This window comes from Culicoides brevitarsis, chromosome 1 (assembly GCF_036172545.1).
Source record: "Culicoides brevitarsis isolate CSIRO-B50_1 chromosome 1, AGI_CSIRO_Cbre_v1, whole genome shotgun sequence".
In the NCBI taxonomy this organism is placed as follows: Eukaryota; Metazoa; Arthropoda; class Insecta; order Diptera; family Ceratopogonidae; genus Culicoides; species Culicoides brevitarsis.
In genome coordinates this window covers 28,652,729-28,673,603 of record NC_087085.1, presented here as the reverse complement: position 1 = coordinate 28,673,603, position 20,875 = coordinate 28,652,729, and the positions used below count along the sequence as shown (strand labels likewise).

General features: G+C 29.0%; 4 protein-coding genes across 4 annotated transcripts in view; 2 read left to right on the top strand and 2 right to left on the bottom strand.

The window, feature by feature from the left end:
- The first annotated feature begins 6,036 nt into the window (after nucleotides 1-6,036).
- LOC134838499 (zinc finger protein 436-like) lies at nucleotides 6,037-10,118 on the top strand. Its single transcript, XM_063854042.1, has 4 exons — nucleotides 6,037-6,250; nucleotides 6,309-7,431; nucleotides 9,515-9,879; nucleotides 9,945-10,118. Exons 1-4 carry the CDS (start codon nucleotides 6,107-6,109, stop codon nucleotides 10,116-10,118), a joined length of 1,806 nt encoding a protein of 601 aa, XP_063710112.1. The 5' UTR covers nucleotides 6,037-6,106.
- On the bottom strand, nucleotides 7,386-9,419 carry LOC134838500 (uncharacterized). The gene is made up of 2 exons (XM_063854043.1): nucleotides 9,154-9,419; nucleotides 7,386-7,733 (listed from the first exon to the last, which is right to left on the bottom strand). The coding sequence occupies exons 1-2, from the start codon at nucleotides 9,296-9,298 to the stop codon at nucleotides 7,447-7,449; spliced, it is 432 nt and encodes a 143-aa protein (XP_063710113.1). The 5' UTR covers nucleotides 9,299-9,419; the 3' UTR covers nucleotides 7,386-7,446.
- LOC134838501 (probable small nuclear ribonucleoprotein G) lies at nucleotides 10,024-10,624 on the bottom strand. The gene is made up of 2 exons (XM_063854044.1): nucleotides 10,466-10,624; nucleotides 10,024-10,393 (listed from the first exon to the last, which is right to left on the bottom strand). Exons 1-2 carry the CDS (start codon nucleotides 10,495-10,497, stop codon nucleotides 10,195-10,197), a joined length of 231 nt encoding a protein of 76 aa, XP_063710114.1. The 5' UTR covers nucleotides 10,498-10,624; the 3' UTR covers nucleotides 10,024-10,194.
- Nucleotides 10,625-12,208: 1,584 nt separating this feature from the next.
- The window catches only part of LOC134829171 (cAMP-dependent protein kinase type I regulatory subunit), a 41,567-nt gene continuing 32,900 nt past the window's right edge, over nucleotides 12,209-20,875 (top strand). The window contains exon 1 of the mRNA XM_063842170.1: nucleotides 12,209-12,510. Coding sequence (XP_063698240.1) covers nucleotides 12,313-12,510 — 198 coding nt within the window. The 5' untranslated portion in view covers nucleotides 12,209-12,312. The remainder of the gene's footprint in view (nucleotides 12,511-20,875) is intronic.

Sequence of the window (20,875 nt, the reverse complement as noted above, 5' to 3'; positions counted from 1 at the left end):
TCATCAGCAGAAATTACAAATCAAGTTTTTCAGTATATTTACCACACTCTTAAATATAAATAAGTTGGTCACGGTTTAAAATCCAAGGAAACTAATAAGTGGGATAAAATTACTGTTTGAGAGCCTCGAACGCTTAAATATATTTAATAAAATTAAAAAAATAATTGTCGTTGTTTTTGATGTCAGGTCCAATTGCGATGATTTGGGCAGGTATACTTTTAAACGTTCACATTTATTGCACTTTTCACGTAATTCAGAGCGTTTCTTTTAAATTCTTGAATATTATCACAGTCTGTTTTATATTGTTTCTGTAAAAAGTCTGACACCGTTGTACCACACTGAATGTTGTTCATTGAACGAAATTTCTTGTCTTGGTCTCAAACGCGCATTATTTCTCAAATTATATGGCTGTATGTCGCCCAATTTCAAAATATTCTCAATATTCAATAGTCAAGTGTATTAAATTTTTTTTCGAAAAATAAAAAAATAGACAAAGTTTTTGTGCTTCAATTTTTTTCATCAACTTCAAATGAGTAAATGCTCTGTAGGTATTCCTTAGATCCATGTTTTTTTTAAATTTCATTTTAAACTTTTCAAAAAAATTATACAATCAACCGCGAAGGTATGTCCTTTCTTCAGTTGTTGGCTGTTTCGTGTCGTTAACCGACAAAATAAATGACAGTTGACGCCGGTTACAATTTGAATTGTCTTTTATTAATTGTTTCGCCTAACACAATTGTCTGATTCAGAAATGTTATTTTTCTCACATGGATTATTACCACGTGGCAAATATATTGAATTGATACCTTTCATGAAATATTCTTGAAACAGTTGCTTTCAATTTTTCAAATAGACCAGCCTGAAAAAAAAATGAGTAAAAGAATAAAATTGTAAGATTTTTCTTCATTAAAATGAAGAAATTTTAAGAAATTTGGTATATTTTCAGCTTTTTACGTGAAAGCCAAAAGAAAAATATAAACAGTGACTTTAAATATATTTTTGTCAAATTTATTTCCCTACCTCTTAAAATAACGGGCTTTGATGTATTCGTTGCAGACTATCGTCTTCATTGGATCTCTTATTTGATGTTTTTTGACATTTTTTTGTATGTTCTTGTAAACGGCTACAGCATCTATTTGTTTTCGGAAGATCTCAAAAGCACCTGTTATTGTATGGTAACTTACGGATATGCAATTGTTGGTGCATATCGTATTTACATAGGACTAGTACATGGTGACACAGGAAAGTATTTTCGAGACCAAATATTGTCGTACAAATTCGATGAAAAAACTGAAATAAAAGAGAAAAACTTGTATTTGTGGTACGGTCGAGTGACAAGACTAATTGGAAGCCTGAGCATGGTGATTCTTATTTTTGCATTGATTGTTCTGACAATTGCTCCCTTTTTGATTTGGATCATAACTGGACATAAGCAACTCACTTTCGGCTTTGTGCTGCCTTGGCTGAATTATGAATGTGGCATAGGATTTGCACTGAACTATGTTTTTCAAATATACCAAGGCTTAACTGTGATTTCTGGTTTTGCGGGATTTTTACATTTGCAACTGGTTTTAACGGCTTTTGCTTGCTTTCAAATCGATTTAATGGTAGTCAAGCTAGAAAAGTTGGATATAACAGATCAAACTGAATCTTCAAAAAAGAAAGACATTTTAAAAATTTTAAAACTTCATCAAAATTTAAACGATTTTTTGTCCAAGATGGAAGACGCTTACAGCTTGGAAGCTTTTTTCAGTACATTTTTCCTTTCGCTAAATATGGTAGTCACATTGTTTGTGTGCGTGCAGGAGTTTTGGATCATTGGCATTTTGATCACCATTACAGTTACATATACAGTTCTGATTGTTGATTTGTTTGGTGTTGCTATTGAAATGAAAGCGACAAAGCTCGAAAGATTCATCTTTGGGATTCCGTGGTACAATTTAACAGTTTGTGATCAAAAGCTAATTTTACAATTCTTGCACGGAGCTCAAAATGGAATTAAATTAACATATGCTGGCATGTTTCCAATTAATTTAGAATCATTTACACAAGTAAGTTGCAAATACTTTTAAAAAGATCCTTTTTTGACAACAACTTTTTTTTCATTCTACTTAGATCTATAAATCAATTTACTCTTACTTGATGTTTTTAATCGATATCCAAGCTTAAAACAAGTTTTCATACATTTTATGGTAAGCTAGACTCACGATTTAAAAATTTTTCGTTTTGAATTATTTAAAATAATTTTTGAAGTATTTCAGACTTTGTAATCTTTTTTTTTTCAAATTATTCACGAGCTTTCATTGAAATTTGAACTGATACTAAAAATTTTCTTTTCAGTGAGGGGGGGGGGGTCATGTTAAAAAACACTTCTTAAATTGGGGGGGTTGTCAAAAAATTACCTATTTTTGCCGACGCCATTAATGGATGATGCCTAAGTTCTCTTTGCGTAAACCATCAAATAATATAAGTGACACTAAAAAACAAAATGTTTAGGTATGTTACTGCATAACTTCCTTATTCGTTGAAAATGTTTATCATTACATTTTTCACTTTAACTAATTCAATCTAAATAATTAGTTCCGTATTATAGACTTTTAGCAAAACATAGACTTTTGCAAATCAATATATCCAGCCATAAATTATCATTAGATGGTATAAACAATTTTAAACGGAGTCAGTAAAATTTTATGGTAAGCTAGGGGCGATTTGAAAAAAAAAAATTTACAATATCTTGAAGTATTTCATTTGTATTACATTTTTTTCAAAATTAAGCTGATTTTACTCTTTTGAAAAAAAATTTAAAAGTTAATCAAACAAATTTTGTGAAGTTTCAAATTTTGAACAAAAACATTACGTGAACAAAAAGGATTTAAAGTCATTTGGTTGTCGGTTTGATTTGTCGATTACTGGGAGTTTGAAACTTTAACTAATTCAACTTTAAAATTTCATTTTTTGTTTGTTTAAAGTGTTTATACGGAACACGTTGCATTTGCCAACGGAAAACATCCAAAGTTTAAAAGAATTTTGAGTCAGTTTAAAATATTACCGAAAAAGCTGTAAGATGGAATTTGTTTTCAGACTCACAATGCAAAAGAGGGGCAAACTTTAAACTCTTGATTGGATAATTTCGTGATTAGAGCCACATCCGTTTAACCCAAGTTTTTTCTCTCACAAATTCAGAGCCGCCGGTTTACGGTACGAAAAAACAAACTTGAAAAGTCTATTTCCAACATTGGACCAATCCGGATCATTGCAATTTTTGCATTTCAAAATAGGACAAATAAGTTATGGTTTCCAATAAATTTGGAGTCGTTTACCCAAGTAAGATATTTAAAATTATAAAAAAATAATCTTTAAATTTTTTTTTTTAGATTTATAAATCCATTTACTCTTATTTGGTGTTTTTAATTGACATTCAAGCTTAAAACAATTTCACGATAGTATCACAAAGCACCAGCACTGAGTAGATAATTTACTGAGTAGATACAAAACTGGATTTGCAGAAGAATTGATTTTACTAAAATATCATCTTTAACATTTTAAAAATTTTAAAAGTTCATCAAAATTTAAACGATTTTTTTTGCATTTACAGCTTGGAAGTATTAAGATCTTTTGGTAAAATGGTAGTCACATTGTTTGTTCAAAGTTTTTATTTTGAAAAGTTACTAAGTTTAAAAAAAAATTTTGATTTGTTTGGTGAATTTTTATTGAAATGCTAGTTTACAAAGCTCGAAAGATTCATCTTTTTTATTTTGCAATTCTTGCATGGAGCTCAAAAGCAAAAAACCTATTGTGTTTGCAATTAAGGCATTTACAAATGCAAATAAAAAAAAAATTTCGGATTTCTACTTAGAAAAAAATCAAACTCGTGCTTGATGTTTTTAAAAGATAACGATACATTTTATGGTATAAAATTTGCAACGATTTAAAAAATTTTCGTATTGAATTATTTAAAATAATTTTTGAAGAATTTAATACTAAAAATTTTCTTTTTGAATGTTAAAAAACAACAATGGAAAAATTCCTATTTTTGACGACGCCATTAATGGATGACGCCAAACTTTTAAAACCATCAATTTAAGTGACACTAAAAATACAAAATGTTTGTATGTTAATAACTTCCTTTCGTTGAAAATGTTTTCATATTTTTTTTCACTTTAACTAATTCAATCTAAAAATTATTTAAACTTTTAAAATTTTTCAAAATCCAGCCAGTTCAGCAAAATTTTTAAAAAAATTTTCCAACAATTTTTTAAAATTACTTTTAAACTTAAATTGAGAAGTTTTATCAAAGTTATAACAAGTTCAATTTTTTTCACGGAAAATTTTGAAAAACTCTTATTTTTTTCAATTTTATTGTTTTTTTAAGGCCTTTTTCCCTGAATTACATGACAAAAGATGTTATTTTTTTGGGGAATCAAGAAAAGTTCTTAAAATATTATTTAAAGCATTTCAACTTTTAAAATGTTAAAAATTTACGAAGTTTCTTGGAGTCTTTTACCCATGTTTTCTTAGCAGAAATTTTGAATGAAGTTTTCGAAGCTTACGATTTTCAATGAAGTTTTTAAATGGTCAATTTAATTAAACCTGAACTTTCTTGAACATTTTATGAAGACCAAATGCGTTAAAACATTTAAATTTTTTCCCAATGCATGTTTAATTCTTCTTGTCCCAATTTTAGCACGATCCAATACCTAATTTAAAAATCCTTTTTAAGCACCATGTCTGTATTAAAATTTTTTTTGAATTATGTAACTAAATGACACGATGAAAAACTTTTATTTAGTTTTCCAACAGGGTTGGTTTTTTATAAAACATAATTGGAATTTTTTTAAAAAATTTTCATATAAAAAAATATATAGTATGAAACTAGTCAGCTTAAAAAGGTTTTTTTGCAGCACTTGTTCCTGGATTTAAACTTAATGAATTTAATGGGAATGTCAATGTTGATTAACAAGGAAGTAACTATTTCCCTGTAACGGAGTCAAGCTAAAATTTAAAAATAAAATGTGACCGGCATAAATTGGTTCAATAAAATGTAAATTATTACAAAATGATCGTCATTCCACGTGCCATACTCTGTTAAGTTTAACCAATGACATGAGAGACAATTTAAACTCAGGTAGATCAGTTATTGCCGCAAGTCTCGACATTATGAAAGCCTTTGATACAATCTAATGATACCAGTTGAAAGATTTAATTTACAAGTAGATCCTCTTTAAGGGTTTCAAATTCGATTATTTGACTATTGTACTCTTACTTATCTGGTAGAAAATAAAGGTCTTAATGAACTACATCGTTTCACGTGTAATGGAACTAAATTAAATAGCTTAAAAAAATTGATTTTCTCGATACAAAAATTTATATTTGAACATTTAAATAAATATGAAAATTAATTTAAAAAATTATTTATTTTTAATTTTAGGCCGCTCCAAATCCAATGGGGCAAAATAAACAAAAAAGTTGGAAATATTATCAAAATTGTTTTTGGTATTTTTGTAAGTTTTTCAAGAATTTTTCAAAAAATTTTTTAAAAAAATTTTAATTTTAAAAATTTTGGTCAGTTGTTTCTATGAATTTTTTTGTTGAAATTTTTAACTTGGAATATTCTTATATCAATTTTAAATAATCAAATCTTAATAAAGACCATAAAAACAACTAAAATATTCATTAATGATCAAAAATTGTTTGAATTTTGTCATTTTTAATGAAAAAGTATTTAAAAATTTTTTTTTTTATTTTTGGCTCTAAACTTTTGAAAAAAAGTTTTTGGGACAAAAAGTTCGAAAAAAATTTGGAGCGGCCTTATTTACAATAAAATAATTTTCAAATTTTATAATTTTACATACATTATTTACATACCTTATACAAAAAAAAAAAGAAAAACACTTTTTTTGAAGAAAAAAATTTTTTTAACGGAAATTCAATTCGACTGCCTTTCAAATCACAACACAACTCGACACCGAATCGACATCGAATTGCGTAAAATAAATCAACCAATCACCGTTAAGAACGATATAAACATCAATTTCATATCAAAACAACATCAATTAAGCTTAATTTTTATAAAAATATTTTAAATGTTATAAAAAAAACCCGTAAAATGTCTGAACTTGCCCTAAACCTCGAAAAAGCATGTAGAATTTGTATGCGAGACACTGTGCGACGAACAAAGTCAATTTTCACCCGGAATGAGGAACTAAACTTGACTCTAGCAGAAATGATTGGAGTTTGTTCATCAAATTCAGTAAGAATTTACCTTTTAAAAAAATTATTTGTAATTTTAATATTTTAATTTTTTTTAGGTAATCGAAGCTGATGGCATTCCTCAACAAATCTGCTCTGGTTGCGAGCAAGATTTACGAATTTCTTACAATTTCCGAGTTCGTTGCGACGATTCTTACAAAAATTACCAAAAATTATTGCAAAAAATGACAGAAACCCCGACAGAATTTCCTGTGGAAATCAAAGTTGAGGAGACAGAGACCAACAAAGCATTGACGCCTCGCATGAAATACAAGCGAAAACTCGAGGACATCAAAGAAGAAATTGTAGATTTTAACGAAGAGGATTTCGGGGACGATGAAAATTACGAAATTGAACATTTAGCGAGTAGTGAAGATGAGGAAGAGCAAGAAAATAAAAAAGTTGAACTTTCGGACGAAGCAAAAGAAGTTCTTGCTACCATCACACAAGATCCCAGTTCGTTTGAAGCTCTCACCGACACCGAAAACAATCGCAAAATTTATCAATGCAAAACTTGCGGGAAACGATTTTCGCGACAAACGCATGTCAAGCGTCACATGTTGACGCATTCCAACATCAAACCCTTCAAATGTCAACATTGCGAAAAATCTTTTAGTCGTTCGGATCATTTGCAGAAACATGCAGTCTTGCATTCCGCAACGAGGACCTATACTTGCGAAATTTGTCCAAATCGGTCCTTTACACGTCCGGAATCGCTCAAAAATCACATGAAACGTCACACGAACGAGCCTGAAGTGAAAACTGAAAAAAAGTTTCCCTGCGAAAAATGTTCCCGAAGTTTTAGTTCGCAAAAGTATCTCGAGGCGCATGTCGCGTCACATGACACACCAAAGACTTTTAACTGCAAATTCTGTCCGGAAGTGTTTGAGCAGCGGAAAGACTTGCATGCCCACAATAAAATTCACATCAACGAACGTCCTTTCCTCTGTTCCGAATGCGGACAGCGTTTTCTGCGCAACGATTATCTCGTCATCCATATGCGACGGCACAAGGGCGAAAAACCGTACAAATGCAAATTTTGCGAAAAATGTTTCCCGCGAGCGACAGACCTTACGGTGCACGAGCGATATCACACGGATGCCAAAACGCATCTTTGCACGACGTGCGGCAAAGGATTTCATCGCGCCTATAATTTGTTGGTTCACATGCGAGTTCACACAGGTGAGAATTTTTTTTTTATTCATCAATTAAGTTGGGGGCGTCGTCGTCGACGCCGTAAATTTTGTAGTCGTAGTCGAAGAGGTTGGTGTAGTTGGCTTCCACGTAGAATTTTGCGTGGATTTTGTCCCAGCCGCCATCGAGCATGAACGCCTTGCCCATCGTGGAGGTTTGATTCACGTAAATGATGATGGCGGTGACGCGTTTTCCTTCGATACCGGGTTGCGGGTAGTTTACGGTTAAGACGACGTTGCGGTCTTGGGGGTAGTTGATGGTGCGTGCTTCGAAGCCGACCAAGTTTTCGCCTGAAAATTTAAAATTTTTTAATGATTTTGAAAATTTTTAATTTATTTTAATTTTTTTTGTCTTACAATTTTTTCCTGAGGAAGAATTTTTCTCATAAAAATTAAAGAAAACTTCTAAATATTTGTTGAATTTTCTTAAAATTAAAAAAAAAAATACTTCAGATTTAATAATTTGATTTTAAATTAAATTTAATTTTTTTTTTAATATTTTTTATAGTTTTTTTAAATAAATTTTAATAATTTAATTCAAAATTTATAATTTTTAATATTTAATAATTTTTTTAAAAAACATTCAAATTAGGCCGCTCCAAATGAAAATAAAAAATAAAGTCCAAAATTTTTTGAAATAAAATGGGGGGGGAGGCAAAATAAAAAAAAAGTTTTGAAATACTTTTTTTAAAAAATCAATTCAAATTTTTAATATTTTAAAATATTTAAAATTTTTTGTTAAAAAGATTTCAGAATATTTATTAAAAATTAAAAAAAAAAAAATAAAAAATAACTGTCAAAAATTTTTGAAAAAAATAACTATTTTTTAAAAAAATTTTTAAGAGAAGAAAATTTATGGAAATATGATTTCCAAAACAATTTTTATAATTAAATTGAAATAAAAATTTAAAATTTTTTGAAAAATTTAAAAACGGTCAATTTTGGTTAAATTTTTAAAAATTGTTTTTTTTTATTTTGCCAAATTGGATTTTCGAAAAAAATGGGGCAAAAAACAAAATTTAAATTTGGAGCGGCCTTATTATCTAAAATATTTAAAAGTTCATGTTCAAATTTTCATTTATAGTAAAAAAAATTAAATAAACAATTTTTTAAATTAAAAGAATTTTTTGAGACAAAAAATTTAAAAAAATAATTAAATAATTAAATTAAATAATTTATTAATTATGATTTTTGAATTAAATTAATCAATTAATTTTTTAAAAATATAAAATATTTTGGATTTTTTTTACTAAAAATAAATAAATTTTGAATTAAATTAATTTTATTAGAAAAAAATTTTAGAAAAATATTAAAAAATTTAAAAAAATAAATTAAATTAAATTTAATATTAAATTATTAAATCTAAAAAAAATATTTAATTTAATTAATTAATTTTAAGGCCTTTTTAAAAGAAAATAAATTTTAAATTTGAATATTTTTTTTCAAAAAATAATGTTTGAGCCAAATATTTTGTTGAATGAAAGATTTCATCAAAAATAAATTTCTTCAAAATTCTATAAAAAAAATATTTTCTGAAAAAATTAAAATTTCTGAGATCTTTTACGCGTTCAATGACCATTTTTAATAAAGAATTCAAGTTCTTTAAAATTTATTCTCAAAATTTGGGGGAAAAATTTTTATATCAAAATTATGATAAAAATTTTTAATTGCGTTTCAGGACAAAAAAAACAATTTTTTACAAAAAAATTACCTTCTACATGTTTTCCGAAGGAATGTTGAAGTCTTGTGACTCCAAATTGAGTCTTAAAAATATCCGTTTTAAATTGAACCCTCTTTTTATCAGCAACTCCCACGACTATCGGGACCAAAATCCACAGTAAAAACACAAATTTCATCTTCAAAAACTATTTTTCAGTGACTTGCTTCTTCTTTATTGAACGTTTCAATCAAAATAACTCCCAAACTTTCCGTAAAATCAATTTTATTATGACATTTGGTAGCAAAAAAAAAGATAAGATAAAGTTCATCAATTTTATCTTGTCACATCGCTCAACAAGCTCATTTCCTGTCAAATTAATCAATTTCTTTCATTTTTCCGATATTTTTTTTAGGTGAAAAGCCCTACAAGTGTCCCCATTGCGTGAAATCCTTCGCACAAGGCAACGACCTCAAGGCGCACGTTCGACGTCACACCGGAGAGCGATTTAAATGTGAAATTTGCAACAAAGGCTTCATCCAGGGATATCACTTGACGAATCACAAACGCGATGTGCACGGCATCGATGAACGCTCGCACATCCGAAGACTGGAAAAGTTCAAATCGCAGTCCGCGCAACAAATTCAGGTGCTTTTTGTGGCGCAACAGGAGCAACTTTCGGAGCTGATGAGACAAAAAGCGGCGCTTGAAGCGTCAATACGGCTAAATGTCGATTCGAAATTGCAGGAAACGGACCAACAAATTCAAGAAATGAAAATTGTGAGTTTTTTTTATTCAATTTTAGTGAAAAACGGAATAAAATTTAATTTTTTATGAATTTTTAGCAACTTCTGGAGATCGAAGAGCAACGTCAACGCATTTTATTGAACGAAGTGACCCAAGAACAGTATGACTTGGCAAACGCTGCCATTGCCGACGCCGAAGAGAGCGAAAATGTCATAAAACTCGAGAACGACATGATTGAAGTGAGCGTGGAGACGCAAGTAGAAACCACATGAAACGCATGAAAATCCATAAAAATTAAAAATTTTGACTGAAATCCTGTTTTTTTATTATTTTAAATGAGAATCTTTACTATATCCGATCCAGCGCTTCTACCATGATGATACTGTTGCCCCGAATCACGACCATGCCAATGTTGTTCTGTCTTCCGTCTTTCGTGTATTCGATGGTGTCATCAATAACGACATTCATGAAAGGATCGAAGCCACGAAGGATGCCGGCGACTTTTCGACCGCCATTTAGCTTCAAAGAGAGCTTTTTGTCCATGTATCTGTTTGATTGGGCAGAATTAAAAATTAACCTCGGTTTAGCGGTAAATGCGAATTTTTGAGGGAAAACTTACTTTTTTAACTCTGGCGGATGTGTCTTTGACATTTTTGGGCTTTTTGCGTTTCAAGGAATGCGAGAAAAAGATGAAATTTGATGAAAATGCTTTGAAATTCGACAAAAAATTGGAGATTTTTCAAAGCGTTCGTTTGAAATTGTTTTGTCGACTGATTAGGGTGACCTGATGTCTTTTATTTTTGGGGAGACTCCTTGATTTTTTTTTCAAATTTTTTAAGCGATATAAATTTTTTATAATGCATTAAAACTTTTAAATTTAATTTTTTAACTTTTTGGACTTTGAAGCGATATAAATTATTTTAATATTGCTTTGAAAAAAATCTTTAAAAAATCAAAATTTTTGTAAAAAAAATATAAAACTACAAAAGTTCTAATTTAAAGTTTCTTTAATATTTTTTAAAAAATATTTTTTTTTATTTAAAAATCAAAATTAGAATTGAATAAATTTTAAATTGATTAAAATTCATAAATTTGAAATCTTAACTAAAAATCATAAATTTTGGTTAAGTTTTGAAAAACTCAAAAAACTTTAAATCCATATCAAAATTTCTTAAAAAAAAATAGTTTGTAGAAAAAAATTAAAATGATTCTTTAAAAAAAAATTAGTGCCTTCGAATATGGAAAAAATTGTTTTTTTTCACTAAATTCTTATTTTTTGTTTCATAAAATTAAATTTTCATCTAACAATTTAAATTATCTACAGATTTTAAAAATTTTTACAAAATATTTTGTTTTTACAAAAGTAAAAATTTTAAAAAAATTTTTTTTCAGAATTTTTTCAATTTAAAAAAATTTTTTAAATAGAATCACTAAAATTTTTAAAAAAATCATGGGGAAAAAAATTTCACTTTTTTTTTATTACTTAAAGTTTAAATACATCACTAAAATTTATAATTTATTTTAATTTTTTTTTAATTTAAATTTATTTTTTTTAATTTTAAATTTTTAATTTAAAATTTTAAAAATTTAAAATTTTCGAAGAATTTTCTTTTAGATCTTAAAAAAAATTAAAATGAGTTTTTTCAATAAAAATTAGTGCTAAGTTAAAAATATGAAAAAAATTCTAATTTTAAAATCCTATTTTTTTATAAGAATATTTTTTTTTAAATATTCAACTTCAAAGATACATACAAAGCACATCAAGGTTTTCTTAAATGTGTTTCACATAACTCGAATACTGTAATGTAGATATATCTTACGGAAAAAATAATCCGTTTTTTAACGAAAATAGGTTTTAAAATTCGTTCTATTACCATTTTTACGTTAAACTTTTAAATTTTTAACGAAAATTTGAATTTTCCAGTATTTTTAACAAAATTTTAGAGAATTTATAATTTTGATAAATTTTATTTAATAAATTTATTTTTTTTATTTTATGAGAAATAATTTCAATTTTTTCTAAATATTTGCTAAAAAAATCAAAAAATTAAAATCAATTAAAAAATTTAAAAAATTAGCATTTTTTGAATTTGTAACGGTTTTTTTCCATAAGAATTATCTATGTTGTATTAATTTGAGGTTATTGTTTTTTTTACAAAATAAAACATTTTCTCTAAAATGGTGAAAAAAAATTATCTCAAAAAAATTTAAAAATCATATCCTTAATTCTGCTTGAAATTATCTGGTCACCTTAAAACTCTCAAAATGCCCAGATTTCAATTAAAAATTCTGACAGTTCTATCAAATTGTGTCATGGGAAAAAGCAAAATTGGCAACACTTTTTCAAGTATTTCGGCAACACCACGCATTAGCTGTCATAATAGTCTTAATTTCACAAATAGTAGAGAGGAAGAGAAAAAAAATAGTGAATTAGTGATTTAATCTTTCTCCGTTTGTGTAAATTTCATGTTTAATTTAGAGCGTAAAATGTCGAATTTGAACATAAGTATGCCCGAGGAGGAACAAAGCCTACGCGAGTGCGAAAGTTACATTCAATCGCACCAGATTCAGCGAGTCCTCAAAGACTGCATCGTCCAATTGTGTGTGCAGCGTCCCGACAACCCCATTAGCTTCCTGCGACAATATTTCCAGAAACTCGAACGGGTAAGTCCAAGCTGTTGGCTGCCTTTTTCGCTGCCAACTTGCGTGAATGAGCAACGCGAGCGATGATTAATGGACGGAATTTTCACTTGTCTTGTTTCGTCAACATCCGCCTCAAACTAGATTTCATTTCAATTGATATTTTTTGCCCGAAGAACGAACAAAACCCAAAATATCTCGCGCGAACTGGCGTTGAGACGATGTTTACATTCGAGACATTTGGCATGCATTCCGTCGATCGACAGGCAAAATCGGGTGTCAGCGAAATTAATTGATACTTTGCGAGCCATTTTGCGTCATTTTTCGTGCTGCAAGAAAAAAAATTGTGTGTTTTTCGTGTAAACAAATTCACGTCGGAGTATTATCTCTGTGGCGGATTACATTTATCGCACGAGATAAAATGTAATTGTTGTTTCACGGTTTGCTACCTTGCCCCTCCTGCCGTCTTTCCGATAAGAATTTTGCGAAAAAAGTCGCTAGGCTGCACCAAAATCGGACATTGAACCCCGAATTTAATGGCTCTTTGTTCGACTTTTGCGGCATTTTGCCACCCTTTTTATGGAAAAATACGCCAAAACACACCCAAAGATTGAGCGGCGATAATTAATCACGATCCGCATGCCTGATAGATTGAAACAGTGAAATTCCTCGCAGAAGAAAAAGGTCAAAAGTCGCAATTAATTTTGTGTGTTTTCGCTTCTGTTGCAATTTCAAATTTGCAAACCCAGATCAATTGGTGTGTCGTCATCGATTTCAAGGCCATCGCAGCAAAAATTGCATGTTTCGTTTTATTAGTGCACCTGGTGTTCAATTTGCTGCCCGGACAACTCATCATATCGTCAATATTCGATGAAAGTCTTCTGCTTTTCCATTCATGATGTGTGATTTTTCGTGAAACAGGGGAGAAAACAGCCACCCTCACTTACGAATAAGGCATTTTTTTTCTGCTGTGTACAGATTTCCACAGTGATTCATCTGAATATGGGGCTGTCAAGGCCGTTTCTAGCCAAAACGAGACGTAGTTACGTATGCATCGACACACAGAGATACCCACAGAACAATTCTCAGTTAAATGTTCTCCGTTTTTGTTTGTTTCAAAAGCGACACGACGATCACATGCATTAAGAGTTGCTGTGTTTTTCTATTTTTTTCTGCAAAATAGTTTTTTTTTTGTGTATTTGCTTCTTACGAGTGTCGGTGTGGGCGAACAATAGTTTTTCAAAGTACAATGAAATAGGATGGACGTTTTCTGGAAGAAATCAAGTTTTTGAAGGTTTTGAGGCATTTTTAAAAATTTCTTTTAATTTTGAGCTCAACTATTTAAATTTTTAAATTTTTTGAAGAAATTTTTGCTTTTTATGTAAAGAAAAATTTAGTTTAATGCTTTAAAAATTCAGAAAAAACTGTAAAAAATAAAATTAAAACTTTTTAAAAATTAACATATATTTTTTTAATATAAAGTCTCATAAGAGCAGCACTTTTTAAATTATTTAATAATCGATAATTTTTTAATAACAGCTTTTAATTTTTTTTTAATATTTATTTTTTTTTTTTTTTTTTTTGTTTAAAATAAAACAAATATTTGACTTAATTTGCTTTAAAAAGGTCATAAAAAATTATAAAAATAAAACTTTCAAATTTTTTCGACGGGAAATATTTTTTTTATTTTTAAACTAAATTTTAATATAAAATTTTTTTTTTTTTTAATTTTAACATTTTTTTTATTCAATCGCTTTTAAAAATTATTCAATAAATTTTATATAAAATTAATTTTTATTAAAATTAATAATTATTTTTTATAAAATTATTTTATAATTTTTTAAAAGTAAAATTTTTTTATTTAATTTTTTATTAAAAAATAAAATAAATTTTAATAAAATTTATAAAAAAATAAAATAAATAAAAAATTTGAAAACAGAATTAATTTAAAAAATAATTTATTATTTTAAATAATAATTAATGAATTTATTATTTAAAAAAATAATTAATTTTTAGTTAACTTTATTATATAATGAAAAATATTAATTTTCAAATTTAAAATTTTTAAGTATATTTTTTGGTTTATTCGGTTTAAATTAAAGAAACTAACAAAAATATTTAAAATTATTTTAATTTTTTAAATTAATTAAATTATTAAAATTTTAATTAATTTTTTTTTTTAAATTAAAAGTCTCAAATAAGTAAAATATTAATTTCTATTGACTGAAAAAAATATAATTCATTAAAAAAATATCGAAAAAAAAATAACGTGAGATAAATTCACAGTCACGTGATTCGTTCACCCTAAAAAAAAATCCTTTTCCAAAACACTCATAAGTTTGCCGCCCACGCAAACTTTTCTCACGAGAATACAAACTAAAAAGTAAAGGAAGAAAGAAATTTGCTGCTAAAACTTTTTCCTTTTCTTTCTCTTTTTTTTTACCACTACTTACAATCCATTATATTATTTTGATGATATCGCCACATGACAACCACTCGAGTGCTAGAATGACGTGCGAAAGAGCGTGCAGCATTCCATCAAATTACCAAACAACAGCAAATCTAATAAATATTTCATTATCTCCGTTTCCGTTTTGCCGCATTGTCCTTTTCTTTCAATTTTCCATTTTATTCCGTTTTTTTATAGTTCTTTTGACATGACATTATAATCGCTTAGCATACGGAGTTATCAGATGTGACAACCTAAACAAGAGAACAATTTTTTCTTTGTTTTGCGGTGATCGTTGATAAAGAAAAAGTGAAGAAAAAGAACAACAACATTCGGGCATTGCCACGGTCTTTTTGCCTCCCCCGCCTTCCATAATAATTCATAAACAGAGAGTGAGAGAAATTTTTGAGAGATTTTGCGCAGATTTAATTTTTCGAATGTTGAGGAAGGTTCCGTCACAGTTGGTGCACACCACGACGATGACAAAATCGCTTGGAAATCGGAAAATTTATTAACTATTTTCTGAAACACTAGAGCAAGAATTTCATTTTCATCACCTACTCGTGCATGACAAACCGCAATTATTCAATGATTCACTCGGTCGTGGCGAAACTTTTTCTTTTTTTTCTTTCTTTGTTGCTTCAAACATTCCCATCGATGACAACGACGACGACGACTGTGAGCTAAAACAAAGTATTAAGTTATCATTTTATTACGACCATTCCCATTATTTTATTGTCAAAGTAGAAAAAAAGAAGGAAAACATCGCAATAAAAAGTGTAACATTACCTGGTTGTTTGCCCAGTTAGTTATCTAGATAATGATAATCAATTGCCATCAGCTGTATGTCGAGACAAGACAAGGCAAAACAAAAAAAAAAAAAAAAAAACTAAACACTGAAAGATGAGGAGATGATAATAATTTTTTGATGTAGTGACATTAACATTCAAAAGTAAATTATCGTTGATTTGAATTGTTTATTGGATTTTAATTTGAGTCGATGATTCGGTTTTAATGCAGAAAAATTGCTGGAAAAGTACTTTCGTTGATGATTTTTGAGCTGGAAATTTTTTTTCGAAAGTATTTTTAAATTGTTTTGACTGTCTGTCGAACTGTATTAAGAGAAATCTTAAATGAGGAGTAAGAAAATGTGAAATTATTATTTTTAAATTAGTTAATTATCTACGAATTTTTGTATTTAATTTCTAAATATTTTTTGTGAATTTTTCAGATTTTTCGTAAATTATTTTAGATTTTTTCTGATTGTTCTAGCAATATTTTCCGAATTTTTTAAAAAGTTCTATGGAATGTTTCTCAGATTTTCTAAAATTAAATAAATTTATATTCCAGATTTTTTTTAACAGTTGTACTTATAAGCTTACTTCTATAAAAATTTTATTTTTTTAAATATTTTTTGAATTTTTTAAAAATTATTTAAGAATTTACTTAAAGGACCCGTTGACCTCGTTCTACCCCTCGAAACTTTTTTTAATACATATCAAAAACATAAAGTCATTTGATATGAAAAAAATTTTTTATATTCTTTTTTAACCTTCGAAATAGTGAGTTATTATAAAAATTTTCAAGAGCTCAAAACTTTAAATTATTTAAATAAAAATTTATGCTTTTGAGATCTATGGTTTGAAAAACAAAAAAGTTTCGACAGGTAGAACGAAGTCAACGGGTCCTCTAAGTAAAAACAATGTAGATAATTCTTATGGACAAAAAATAATTCGTTCTGTTAACATTTTTACGTAATAATTTTGAGTTTTTCTCGAAATTTCGAATTTTTTCAATATTTTTAACAAAATATTTGAGAATAATTAATTTTAATGAATTTTTATTTTTGATTTTATGAGCAATAATTCAAAATTGGTCTGAATAATTGCTAAAAAAAATTCAAAAATTTATGGAAAAATATTGTTCTATTCACTTCAAAATTGATTTTCCATTAATTTTTTCCATTTTTTGAATTTGTAACGGATATTTTTCCATAAGAATTATCTATTACATTACGGTATATATTTTTTTAGAAGTAAGCTTATAAAACTTTAATAATTTTGTTGAAAATTTGCAAATTTGTTTAGATTTCTAAAAATAATTTTAACCAATTTCCGGTATTTCACTAATAACCTACTTTTTCAAGAAAATTCTAATTTAAATTCTTTCACGTACATTGCGTATCCATTTCATGACATATTTTATAAACATCTCGTTTGAGGTGAGGCAAGTGACAGAAAAATTCGCGCAAACCACCATCTGGAATCGCAGTTAAAAAAACGGGTTTTTATTCGCTAATTCTAAGTTTAGCAATGCAGTTTTTATTCAGGTCACTGTTACACATAAACAAATAAGAAGATCTACTTTACAATAACATTTATTTATATTTACTCTTATAAAATAGTACGACCATATGTACGTTACATAATTAAAATTTACCGCTCTCATCTCGCTACCAACACAGTTATTTTATACTCTAAGATTAATTATTTTCGTTATTCAATAAATAAATTCTAATCTAATTATTTTTTTTACGTGAATGAATTTTGTAATTAATTTTTTTTTGTGTTTTAAATAAATACTGAAATGGCGAAAAAGAAACGTTAGTTAATTCTATACCTTTTGGAGATTATTTTCTTTGCTTGTTTAATTTTTTGTGTTGCTGCTTCGTTTGTGCACAAAGTACGGAGCTCCTTCGGCTTGATATCCATGGTCGCTGGCATATTCGGGTTGGTAGACACGATCATCAGGTCCACTACCGGGATTCACATAATAGGGATGGCCAGATCTGTGATGATGACCTCCTTTGACGTTACGGAAGAATCCGAGCAAGAAGAGAAGAAGAGCTGCCTTGCCCACGAACAAAGATTTCAAGACAAGGAGTTTGATGGTTTGAACCATAAAAGGAATGATAGCTGATTGAATGAGGAATGGCAGAATAAACAAGGGAACAATACGTTCTACCCAGTTGTTCTTTTTACCACGGCCTGAAATCTTTTAAGTTTTAAGGGATTGAAAATATAAAAATTTGATTGAAAACTCACCCAAAACGATCAAATTCAATCCTTGACGGATAACATCGCGTTCCTCTTTTGTCATATTGCGCTTATCTGGCGTCGCTTTGCTTTCCGGTTCTTTCGGAATTTCATTTGATTCGTCATTCACTTTCTCAGCTGTAACTGACTCATCTTTGGGAACCACTTCTGAACTATCATCGTTCTCGAAATCATCACTTTGCATTTCCGGAGTTTCCGTTATCGCGACTTTATCCGTTTCTGTCGTCAACTGATGCTCCTTCAACTCACTTTTATCACTAAAAACACTTTCAAAGTCACTGTTTGCCGTGTCTGCGCGGAAATATTTCATAATGTCCTGCGACGAAAGGGGCTCCGTTTTCTCCGTTTCGTTCAGCACTGTCTTGCGCGACCACGATTTTCGCATTTCCGAGTTGACATTTGTGTTGAGGTTAATGAGCAGCAGAACAATTGCCAAAGATGAGATATTTTTTGTACACATTTTATTTAATTTTTTGTTTGTTTTTGCTTATTTTTTGGTCATACGTCTTTTGGAATGATTTTTCACGTTTCACTTATCACTTTTCTGCTGTTTCTCTTTCAATGGTTAATTTAGAAATAACATTATGTGCCGATAAAATGTGCCACTTTAGACAATATCTTACTTTTTTCTTCTTCTCTGTACATGATGTACACAGACGCGAGTGCAAGTGGAGAAAAATAATAGTAAAAACGAGTAAACAAGCACAAGAAATGTTGTAGTAAAATGTGTAGAATTTAGTTCAATCAGAGTGCGGTACACGAACGTGTCAGTCTACGTGAGTACATTGAGTCAAGAGCAGTCAATGCCAATTCTTACGGGTATTCATGTTGTTTGTGGTATGTAGAGTAGATGTGTTTATAGATTTTCTTCTTATTTATGATCGACTTGCTAGTTGTGTTTTTTTGTTTGGTCTATGAATGTGAAAAACCGTTGGGATGGCAGTGACGGCGTGATTTTTTTTTATTTATTTAATCAATCTTTGGAATAAGGTTCATAAATATTTAAGTTTCATTTCTTCATTTTTAATAGAGTTTTTTATGAAACATATCAAAGCTCCAAAGATTAGTCAAATCTGCTGAATGGTATTTGAACTTTAGCTTTTGCTTTCGATAAACAATAAATATTGCTTTCTACATGCTTGCCAATACTTTTTATCAAATTTTCATATCAGTCGAGACACCTCTAATTTTTCCATAGGATTTATGCTTTTCGTCAAATTTAAAATTGATTAAATCTTTGAGCTTAAAGTTATTTGTTTCGTACGGACCTTTTTGCTCAAACTGTAGCATATTCTGATAAGACTTCCCCAGACTTTCTTTAGCTCATAGTATCATAAAATTACAATAGCGCAGGTTCTTGATGCCAACCGTTTCATCAGCATATAAATTACCGAGTTCAGCAGTCGACGTAAAAAGAGATTCAGTCAAATTTAGTTTGATTTGGCGTTAAAGTACTTAACCTTTTTAGTAACTGGAATTTAGTTCTAGTTCTCTATTTCGACAATATAAGTGACATCAGTCTTATCCATTATTTTGGGTGAAAAATGCATAGGACGCCGGCATAAGAAAATCCATCGTTTTGCCTTCATCTTATTGGCTATTTCTTAATTCTAACAGTACAGATTTCTTAAAATTACAGGCAGACATGTCATTTCATTCATCAGTTCCTTATGTTAAAAAAAAGAAAAAAAAAATAAATACAAAAATAATTATTTAAAAATACATATTACCGGATATCTGCATTTTATCAAAAAATAAATGGCATAAGATTTTTCAATGATTTTGTCTTATTTAGGCCTAAACTAATCGAAAAAACCTAATTTCAAAATTCTGGAACGAGCTTTTGAGATTTTAGACATTTTTATAGGATTTTGGGGTTGTCAATTATCTCTTTGGCATACCCAACCCAACCAAAATTTAGGTAAAAAGACTGAAGCTTAAATTTAGGTTTTTTGGACTACTACTATCAAAAAATTTCATGCCATTTATTTTTTCATTTATGAAATGCTTATATAGCTCCTAAACAATGGCGGATTAACTGAAAATTGGGCCTAAGGCTATTGAGCCTTTTTCAACAATTTAAGGGCCTATTTTGAAGAATTTTGCTCTACTTATCAGCCTAAGGGTAAATCCGCCACTGCTTCTTAAGCTAAATTTTGGTCACTTATCTCAGTATTTTATTAAATGCCAAAAATTTTAAGAGGATCCATTAAATTTTAAGGGACAAGATAAGCGCTTCTACGTCACTGGCTATACTTGAACTATTTGATAAGAAAATCCAAGAAATAAATAAAACTGGTTCCGTCTTGTCTTCTATTTCGTCTTCCATGCGAATATTTTTCCTCTTATAAATTCTCCTCCGCGCGATCTACTGCGCGATTCCGCAGAACAGACACACACAGAGCGATCATAACATAATAATAATCATTTAATAGTTGCAGAAAAATTGATATACCGCCCGATACGCATGCAAAAAATCATTAGCCATAGCATCGAAGTGGGTAAACATCTCGGTACATAACTTCTTTAGTAACATTGTATCGCAAGTGAAGCTTGGCGCGCACATTTTTCCAATCAACTAGTTTGTGTTACAATTTTTCTGTTCTACTTTAAAGCTCGATGGCAAAGATAAATAAATCAATTATCATCGAGTTAGTTTGTGTCTCTCTTTTCTCGTTCGTTGCTGTGGCGCGATAAAATTTAATGTCGAAGAAATAAAAATTAGATCAAATGATTATAAACATTAGCGATTAACGATATCATTAGAAAAATTTCATAATTGCATGTCTAACAACTTTTATGAGTGTGTGGTGGCTGCTACTGCAGTTGTCTTGCAAACATGCCACAAGAATGCAAATTTCCATGTCTTCTTCGTCTTACACTT